This window comes from Neolamprologus brichardi, chromosome 3 (genome assembly GCF_056152115.1).
Source record: "Neolamprologus brichardi isolate AB-2024 chromosome 3, ASM5615211v1, whole genome shotgun sequence".
NCBI lineage: Eukaryota > Metazoa > Chordata > Actinopteri > Cichliformes > Cichlidae > Neolamprologus > Neolamprologus brichardi.
Genome location: NC_142106.1, coordinates 32,291,561 through 32,302,087, shown reverse-complemented (window position 1 = coordinate 32,302,087; position 10,527 = coordinate 32,291,561). Strand labels below are relative to the sequence as shown.

Here is a 10,527-nt window from a genome sequence, read left to right as displayed (position 1 = left end):
ACAGTAAGGACAGTGTGGAGACCTTTCTTTTGGCTTGGTGCTGGGGTGTGACGTTCCTGGGGCTGGTGTTAACCCAGGCTGGTGCAGAGTACTGCTGGTCTTACCACCCTTGCAGTCATAGCAACAGGTTGAATAGGAACACAATAGGTTGAATGCCTATTGGCATTCAACCTATTGTGTTCCTGTTTCTCTTTATACTTTAAACTTTTTTTCTAGCTTATTATTCTAGTTGCTCCGTTTTTATGCAATTTTCACCATTCAAATTTTAAACAGTTCTGCTATTTCTGCTAATGCCAGCTATACCTTTTGGTGCTCATAACTTTTATGCTTTTTAAAATTTGAACGACCTGTATAGAAAGCTTTTGAAAGATAAAATTGTCTGCTTCGTGAAGCTGAACTTAATAAATATTACATAAATAATCAGTGGTTAAAACCTGTATTGTATTTTCAGCTATTTGTGATGGTTTCTTGGCTGCTTCGCAACACTATCAGCATGGAAATCATCACTGCCTAGAATAGATATGAAAACACCTTAGTTTGATTTTGTGTGCTGAATTAATGTGTGGGTAATGGTAATAGAGGTGTATCATTATAAATAAAAAAAACACTCCCACCTGCTCCAGAAAACAAAAAACAAAACAAACAAACTTTTCAGTATGATGTAGGACATGTTGGACATGTTTATGTTAAAACTGTTGCAGGGTTTTCAAGAAATGAAACAGTGACTGTGCTTATGAATACTGTGGTGATGGCAAATTTATTATTTTAATTCAATTAATTAAATTTAAAACACCGAAAAACTATGTGTTTATTCAGTAATAATTATATTTAATTTGCCACATTTTACCAATTATCTAATGATGTTTTTGTTTAATCCATTTTGGCACTCCATAGATTTCCGCTGGTTTCTCCTTTTGATAACGTCTCGGACTTTGGAGAAAATCCTTTCATACAAATATAAATACATGCACCTCTGAATGATACCCATGAACCAGGTGTCATTGCTGTGCCCCTGTTGCTTCTCACACAATAACACTTCACCTTGGAATAAAAAGCACCCTAAGTAAAAACTAGTTCGTACACTAACATGCAGTTTTTGCAGGGATCCAATCCACTTCATATGCGTTCAGAAATCTCGCCAACACTTGAACCTCTTTCGAAACTAGCGAGCCTTCCCACGTCATCGTTGACGTCACTCACCCACAACGAAGCAAGCCTCCACACGCACATCCAAAGACTTCATGGATCTCTCGACACACCCTCCGAGGCTTCAGCACAGGGTCCCAGTCTGAGTGGAGTGTTTTTTCCTCCTCCTCTCACGTCATGTTGTGTATTTTCGTTGTGTTTTTTTCCTATCAGCCTACCTCTCTGACATGTCTCCCTAATGTGATGTTTGTTTACAGTATGTTTGGTCAGAGGGTTCCTTTGTAAGTGCGCGTGCGCCATCTAGCGTGCTGCCTGCTGTAACCCATAATTTCCTTCGGGATTAATAAAGTATTTCTGATTCGGATTCTGATTCTGATACTCGTTGGCACCCCCTATATTAAGTATGAGGTGCCTGATAGTTTCATGACAAATGAAACCTAAGTTCAACCATTATAAAACAGCTGCAGTCACGCTGGTCTGACCCCACCCCTTCAGTGTGAATCAGAGAGTCAACAGAAAATCTTTGTGGAGTGCTTTGGAGACAGAAGGAAAATTCGAGGACTTGAAAGACTTGAACTTGAATAATTTTTAACTTATCTAAACGGGACATCCTGCTTTAAAAAATGTCTGAAAACATCAAGATGGATTTACAAACTATTCTCTGTGACATGTGTATAGAGGACAGGAAACCAGCAAAAAAGACGTGCATGAAGTGTGAGATCTCCATGTGTGTCCAGCACCTCCAGGCCCACCTGACCACACCTGTGTTACTGCAGACTCATCCTCTGACTGAACCCATGGATTTATGTGGGAACACCAAATGTTCTCAGCACGGCAAGCTCCTGGAGTACTACTGCTTGGACGACATGACCTGTGTGTGTGTTTCCTGCGCCATTGAGGACCAGCACCGCCTACACAATATGAAGACCTTCTCCACAGCCCACAAAGAGCTCCTGGAGAAGCTGAAAGCTGAGCAGCTGATCTTACAGGAGAAAACAGACGATGAGGATGTGAGTCTGGAAAAGTGGGAGAAGAGTGAAAGAGAGAAGCTGGGTCGCTGCAGTGTGCGTCTGATTGAGGCTGTGACTAAGCTGCGTGACATCTCTCTGACCAGCGTCCAGAGCTCAGTCTCTGCTCGTATGGTGTCCCTGAAAACCAGCAAGAGCAGCCTGGAAGCAGCACAGAAGGAGAAGGACACCTTCAGATTCCTGCAGATGTATTCTCAGGTGCATCAGGATGTGGAGAAGGCCAAAGCTGTGGATCTGAGAAAAGGGCTGGAGCCGGGCAGCCATCGGGACAAACTGGTTGAGGAGATGAGACAGAATGGGGAGAAGATGGTGAAGCAAGCGTCTCAGTTCTGGGGATCATTGCTGACTCTGGTTGATCCTGAACACCACCAGGAGCTTGTTCCCACTGGTTCAGACCTGATCTTTGAGCCACAGTCTCTGGGTCCTGGCATGTCGCTGTCCACTGACAACAGGAAGGTTTTCCACAGTCAGTGGATGAAATTTTGTTCTTCCTTCCTATTCTTCATTAAGAGTACACTTCCTGTTCCTGACTTTAAGAGATGGGTGATCAGCATTTCCAAAGACTGTGACTGGACCATCGGTTTATGTGATGACACTTATGCAGCCAGTATGAAGGATGGAAATGTCTATGGTCTACGCAGCCAAGGTAACCAGCTCATCTCTCTCACAACAAAGTGGCCAGTGGTTTCCCAACAAGTGATCAACACTGCAGATGGAAATGTGGAACCACAGATGACCAGACCACATGTAGTGGAAGTTGTGTGGAGCTTTCCAGACTCATTATCATTCTTCAGCAGGATCGGGCAGCACCAGAGAATAAACTTACTCACAGTAACAATCAGCTCTACCAGCTCAGACCTCAAGCCTTTTGTTTGTCTCCAGGGTTTAGAAAAGGAAGCGACAAATGTATCGATCTTTGGGTCAAGTGCAAGTGCATTTATGTTTGGACAAGTTCAGCAACAATATCAGAATCAGTGGAAATGCTCCTGTGGGAAGATTTATGGTGAGTCTACTGATGGATACCATTATGGAGGGTCTGTTTATCCCACGTATTCCAAATCAACCTGCTCTTGTGGAAAGATTATTGGTGCGGCACGAATAACAGCGGTGCTTTGTGAACTTCTGTAACTAATGCTCATGCTGTTGTCCAAAACCCACATCACCACATTTCTTATTAACCATGTAAGTTTTAGTTCCTCTTAAAATGCTGATTATCTGTAAATGAACATGTGGTGCTGGCTGTGCAAAAGTCTCTCTACTGCTAAAACTTGCAAAAGTAGTCTAAAGTAGGCTTTGTCATCATAAATGGTGCAAATTCAACACTCTTGTGCTAAATTATGGCTGGTGTATTGCTGCTTAAATATAATCGATAGCTTACTCTGTATTTGTGACATTGAGAATGTTTCTTGTTAGTTAAACCGAACTGCAAACATTACAAGGGAGCTTCAGTAAAACTTGTCTGACCAGTCTTTCAGTGTGTTGTTTAGCAGTGGTGAGATATTTTCCAGAGAGCTGAAACTGTTGTGGAGTGTTCCTGAGCAGGCTGAAGACTTTCACCAGAAACAGGCAAAAATAAATAAATCAAAGATGAAAAACTCAAGGATTCGTCAGATTTCAAGCAATCCTCAGTTTCATTAAAAGAGAGCATCAAGGACTGCATTCATGGAGGCATTCCTGCTGGGAAAACATGTCTAACAACATACAAACAAAAAGGAGAAGAACAGAGCCACAAACTGTTCTCCGTGACATGTGTGGAGAGGATAAAAGGAAGCCAGCAAAGAAGACGTGCATGAAGTGCCAGATCTCACACCTGTGTTACTGCAGTGTATCTTTTAGTTACAACAGGTTTCTGTCCCACGGGCTGTGGCTGGGCAGAGAGCAACTCCCACTATGTTTTCCCAGGAAGCTCCTGGCGCTGGCCCTGAGTTTCATCCTTCTGAGCATACAAAGGTTATACCTAAACACACAAATCTAAATATGAGGATAAACTAGAATTTTCCATAAGAAATGTGAGTTTTTGAAATATAAAAGCTGCCTTTTTTCATTTTGTCATTCTGTTCTGGGGCTTGAATATAATGTAGTTTTCTTATCCAGCCTTCCTTTTTAAAGTGTTTGTCTCCATCTGCTGGTATTGAATGTGTTACTGCTTCACAGCTGGGGTAGTCGACATGTTTTTGTATCAAAGTAACCTTTCAGCATGCTTCAAGATCACCCCTGAACATCCTCTGGGCCCTGCTTACAGGCTTTATCAATGCAGGCACTTTGGCTAATTATGTGTCTTCCATACTGGATCGTGTGCATTTATCCCTGTGCAGGTTTGATGGGAGGAGGCTAAGATACTGATGTAAGTAAACAGAAATATTTAGCTTCATGTGTACACACTGTAAATGATCTAATCAATAATAAAGTCTTTGGAGTTTGAAGTTGTGGAAGGTTTTTATTAACTGGATGAGATGTAACGTGACTTTTGAAATATAAAAACTGCCTTTTTTAAATCTTCACTCAAATATGACAAAGAAAAAATAACAGTTTACATAAGAACAATTTGAAATGAACTGTGTGAAACTAAATCCTGTTAAATACTCACACTGAAGGACTTCTGAAGCTAACATGAAGAAATCAATTTATTTAAAGGCTTTAATCATTACAGTAAATCCACTTGAAGCTCTCATTTGTAAAAGGAAACACAAACAAACTTTGGTATTGATCAGGAGCAGCTGAACCAGGTAAGACAAAAGTACAAATAGACAGATCATTTATAGAAAGTATAACTCATTAAAGTGCAAAACTTTAGCAAAGGAATGACAGGTTTTCTAAAAAACAAGTCGATGTTATAATTTTGTTACAGCAATTGCAGAAACATTTAGGATGTATAAATAATTTAAGACATTTACGATAATTTTATATGTCAGTGACAAAGGCTTTTAGGAGTTTGCACTGGAATGATGAGAGAGCAGGCCTGCAGAGGTAGCCTGCATCTTACTACCTGGAAACACACTCAGACCTGGAATATTCAGAGTGTGATGAGACCCAGAGTCTGTGCTGGAAAATACTTCTGTTATAGAGAGTGGAACTTACACAGCTAGAGCTGCGCTGAAGGTTAACATCATACTACCTGAACGAGTATCAAAATATGATGTTTTTAAGTAATAAAACGTCTGCTCGCTTCAGTTTACACCAGACTAACAGACAAATGGCATGTGGGAGTCAAACCGGCGCCGCTTCTTTCTTTGCAAAGCCGGGCGTTCAGCTGTCGTTCCCGAAGACGGTGTTGAGCTGCTGGGTGACTCTGATGAAGGTCGTCCTGCGGCTCAGCTCCTTCAGCTTGGCTGCACCGACATACGTGCAGGTGGAGCGGACCCCTCCCAGGATGTCTCGTATGGTGTCGCCCACCGGACCTTTGTAGAGAACTTCCACGGTCTTCCCCTCCGACGCTCTGGAGGCAAAGAAAATGAACGAATGACATTCCGGGGAGACATTTCACCTAAATAACCTTCCTCTAACAGCCAAGCACCTGACGCCAACCTGTAATCAGCCACGCCTCCCGCATGTTTCTTCATCGCCGTGTCGGAGCTCATGCCGTAAAACAGTTTGTACTTCTTGCTGTTTTTTTCGATGATCTCGCCGCCGCTCTCCGAGTGGCCGGCCAGCATACCACCGAGCATCACAAAGTCTGCTCCAGCACCTGAGAGCCAAACAAGCAAACTCCGTTTTCACGCTAGTTATACTTTCTAAGATTGGAGTTCAAGTTCTCTTTGAAAACACAGCAACTCACCAAAAGCCTTGGAGACATCTCCCGGGCAAGTGCACCCCCCGTCCTGTGTGAAAGCAAACAAGGCGTTACGAGCGTGACTTTATCATGGCTGCACAACTCTAACAAATAACACTGACCTGGGAATTACAGTCAGTAGTTTCATCAGGCATAAATCAATGTCAGTTTCTGTCTCACAGGTCTCGGCTTAAAGGAAGAGTGCAGAACATTTTGTATTGTTAGATGACAAGAGGGCAGCACGGTGGCACGGTGGTTAGCACTGTTGCCACACAACAAGAAGGTCCTGAGTTCAATTCCAACATCAGGCCGGGGTCTTTCTGTGTGGAGTTTGCATGTTCTCCCTGTGTTTGCGTGGGTTCCCTCCGGGTACTCCGGCTTCCTCCCACCGTCCAAAGACATGCAGCTTGTGGGGATAGGTTAATTGGAAAATCCAAATTGCCATTAGGAGTGAATGTGAGCGTGAATGGTTGTCTGTCCCTGTGTGTTGGCCCTGCGACAGATTGGCGACCTGTCCAGGGTGTACCCCGCCTCTCACCCTATGACAGCTGGGATAGGCTCCAGCGCCCCCCGCGACCCTGAAAAGGAGAAGCGGAAGCGAATGGATGGAGATGACAAGAATGAGTAAAAACTCTGTCCAGGAACAGTGGAAAACACACACAGTACATAAAAGATAAATGTAATAATAACAACAGTGAGAATAAAATGATCATCAGGTAAACAGACTAAGAACATGTTATAATGAAGAGCATGCAAGTCTGAACTGATGGGCTTTGAGATGCGATTTAAAAATAGAAAGCGAGTTTATGGTCAGATCTGGATATCAGCTGACATTATTACCGACAGAGATGGGCAGTAACGGTAATCCGATTACTTTTTTCAAGTAACGAGTAAAGTAAGAGATTACTATTGCAAAAACGGTAATTAGATTACCGTTACTTTCCTGTAGGAACGCTGCGTTACTGCGTTACTAAAACCGTAATTTTTTTGCGAGAATGTCTCATGACAGTGACATAAGCGAGTGCAACGTTCGTGACAACAGCTGTGTGCAGATCAACAATGGATCATATATCGAGTGCCGGAGAGGGTATGAGCGTGCAGCGTTTAAAGCGTGGAAGTACTGACCTTACTTTGAGTTTGATTCCGTAAAAAGTGACAAAAACATTAGTGTCCGTTGTGCGTGGGAAGAAAACTTCTTTTTACAGCGAAAAAAACCCTAAACTTCCGAGCAAGCACCGAGTAGCTACGATGTAATGGGAAACTCACAGAGAAACTCGCGGATTCTTCAACTGACCGCGGCACACCTGCACCAGGGTAAACCTCCGCCTGCCTTAGTCCAGCTTTACAGGTGAAAATAGAGCAACAGGACCGCTAGTCTTTGACTTTATTTATTTTCTGCTGCGTTTTACTTGCATCTATTTGAAAGACTGAGTGTAAACACAAAAAATATTTTATTTTATGTGCTGGAATGTGCAGAAAATAAGTTTAAATATTAAACAAATTTCTTCCAGACAGAGAATGTTGCATATAATTAAATTTTTGCTTGATGCATAAAGTTAAAAGATTAAAACTGATAAAACAAGTTAAAAAAAACAGACTTTTCCATTTGATTACATTTTGTATGATGGATTATGCAGAAAGTAGAATTGGGCTGAAAGATCTATCGCTTTATCACCTATTCAAGTTGTAAATCGTGTTTTTAAAAAGTAACTAAGTAACTAAGTAATTAATTACTTTTGAAAATAAGTAATCCGTAAAGTAACGGGATTACTTTTTGGGGGAAGTAATCAGTAATTAGTTACTGATTACTTTTTTCAAGTAACTTGACCAACATCATCAGCCAGATCCGCGGCAACTCCTGCTAAGCAGGCAAAACGTGATTTTACTTCAGCAGCACAGAAAGAGTCTGAAGGTGAGCTTAAAAAAATGATTGCAGGCTACATTATGGAAGAGATGCTACCACTGCGTACTGTAGAGTCTCCGTCTTTAAAAAATGTATTTATTATTTAAAGAGTTTAATATCTATTGTTTGTCCACTCACGGTTTATAGGGATTTTAAAAAGTATTTAGTTAAATTACTTATTGAGTAATTAAGTTACTTTTCTGACACAGTAATTAGATAAGTATTTTAAATACAATATTGACTAAGTAATTAGTAATTAATTACTTTTTTAAAGTAACTTACCCAACACTGAGGAGGACTACTCCGCCTGTGAGCGCTTTGGCACGGGTGAGGTGCCCACGGCAGCACCGCTGCTTGTTGAAAGTAAGAGCGATAAGCGTTTTCACGTCAAACAGTCGTCATAAATAAGTCTCCAATAATACCAGAAAAAGTTGCCAGCAGTGGCGTGTCTAGAAATTTTTTGTTGGGGGGGCCAGGTAGGGGCACAGATTTGAAGAAGGGTGGCAGATGTAATTGGCAGATAATGTTTAAAAAAATTCTACCAACCGTTAACCGTAATTCAATAACCCTATAAACCTAATAACCGAATGCGCTTTTAACTTTTATTAGAATAAGATTTTAACCACTATGGTGCAAAGTTTTTAGATACTGCGTTGATAAAGTACAAGAGATACAATCAGTGCTTTGTCAGTGTTTATTCAGCATTCAAGGACAGCAATATTTGCATAGTATTTTTACTGACATATAGTGCACATATGTTTTGGGCAAAAACATTTTTGAATATTAAAATACGAACATTTTTAACATACAATTGGCAAATTAGCCAATGCCAATGCAAAACTTTATCTGCCTATTAAAAAAAAGAAGATAATCTTATTACAAACTGGTGTTTGATTTTGAAACAGGAAAAAAGTGGGGAAACAAATGAAAAGACTAACATTTGAATGAAACCTGAAAGCAAGTAAATACTTTCTATGCTGCCTTATGGTAAACTTTGGTAATATTGATGTATAAAGAACAACACTGGTTGATGATGAAATACAGTCAGCTGGCATGGTGACACTGCCAGTATTAACCTGCAGGGCTGGACTGGGACAAAACAATTGGGCATTTTCACTACAGACCGGCCCACCAGGTATTAAAGCCATAAAGCCTTTGAATGAAAACAAATGCTGTTGTGACAGTGATGTACAGTCTTTTTGGTATATGTATGATTTCTATACATTTTACGTCAGATAAAAACTTTGTTTGCAAGATTCAGATAATTATTTAATAAAAGCGAGACATTTTAAATGAGAATAAGAAAGAAAAGTATTTCTTTGTATCTCTCCCTGTTGATGCTCTACCTGCCCCCATGGCAAAACTTTCCTAGACCCGCCCCTGCACAGTTACCAGCTGTCAGATACTTAGAAAAGGATCTTGGTGTTATTTCTCAGAAACAGTTCATAACTTCCCTTCAACTCATTCATGTGACCTAAAAGGTAAACCTGTTTCTCCATCACCTGTTCAGCTCTGATGATTCAGTCAGGACATCTCCTGGTTTCATCTTCATGTTTCCCTCTCACCACATAACCAAACCAACATCATGACCAGCAGCTTTTACAGCTGTGGCTCCAGCAAACATCAGCTGATACTAGAAATTAATATTAAATAAATTCTAACAACAGCTGATCAAGCTTAAACGTGCTGCTGTTGTTTAGCGTGACATCTGCTGGTTTCCTCTTTCTGGTGCAAAGTGGTCGATAAATAAACAAGAGAGAAAAGCCGATCAGCTGATCATCGATCAGTTTCATGATTGAAGTAGGAACAGGAGAGGGAGGGGAGAGAATGAGAGAAGAGGCAGCTGTGCAGCAAAGACAGAATAACTCCAGCTTTGTGTCTTTTTCATTGTAGCTGAAGTCCGGGACAAACTGCGTCTCTTCTCAGCTCAACACGAAACATATAATATTTTCTCTGAATACGAGACCATTCCATTTTTTAAGGAACCGTTGGCAACTCTACTAACTAACCTTATGAATAAAATAAAGTTCACTATCAGTAACATCATAGCACCCGCCCAGCTGTATAGAAACTCTGTCATGCTAGCTAGTACACAGTACGAGTTATTGTAACTGACTGTAAAAAGTCAGCACAACGGAAATAAACTCCACCTAAACTTGGTTTATATCTGACCCAGATAGACTGCAGGTCATAACTTCTTACCTGAAGTTCAGTTCACCTGATACTCGGACTGGCGGCTGCCTCCCTTTCCCTCATCCACTTGCTGGCCTCTGTGGAAGCTTCGCCATAGCCACCACCAAACAACTGAGTTATGTTTACACATCGGCCAGCATCTGGCTAATCCACCACCTCTCATTGTTCATGCCGTTACAAAAAAAAAAAAAAAAGTCATCAGCCCACCGTGCAAATGTCCGATGGCTAGTCCAGCTATATTAACCTGTTAATCTTTCGCCGAAAAATTGTTTTCTGCGGTGCCGTCTTTCGTGCTTGGCTCTCCTACCTTTGCGAACTTGATGCTCCTAGTGCAGAAGCCAATACTGCATTCACTTACACTCGGATATCTGAGTTTCACTGTGAAAACATAATCGTACATTTGATATTTCATTGAATTTTATTGTTTTAGATTCGGGGTGGCACCTAGGGTGGCCAGTCTGGTTGGGGATGTGGCCTGTGCCCCCCCA

At 41.3% G+C, this 10,527-nt stretch overlaps 2 protein-coding genes across 2 annotated transcripts; one reads left to right on the top strand and one right to left on the bottom strand.

The window, feature by feature from the left end:
* Positions 1–1,666: 1,666 nt before the first annotated feature.
* On the top strand, positions 1,667–4,565 carry LOC148104234 (tripartite motif-containing protein 16-like). Its single transcript, XM_087836878.1, has one exon. The coding sequence runs from the start codon at positions 1,770–1,772 to the stop codon at positions 3,300–3,302; it is 1,533 nt and encodes a 510-aa protein (XP_087693004.1). The 5' UTR covers positions 1,667–1,769; the 3' UTR covers positions 3,303–4,565.
* A 31-nt stretch (positions 4,566–4,596) lies between these two features.
* LOC148104233 (GMP reductase 2-like) lies at positions 4,597–6,113 on the bottom strand. Its single transcript, XM_087836924.1, has 4 exons — positions 6,066–6,113; positions 5,950–5,992; positions 5,700–5,859; positions 4,597–5,610 (listed from the first exon to the last, which is right to left on the bottom strand). The coding sequence occupies exons 1-4, from the start codon at positions 6,096–6,098 to the stop codon at positions 5,421–5,423; spliced, it is 426 nt and encodes a 141-aa protein (XP_087693050.1). The 5' UTR covers positions 6,099–6,113; the 3' UTR covers positions 4,597–5,420.
* Between the last annotated feature and the right edge of the window lie 4,414 nt (positions 6,114–10,527).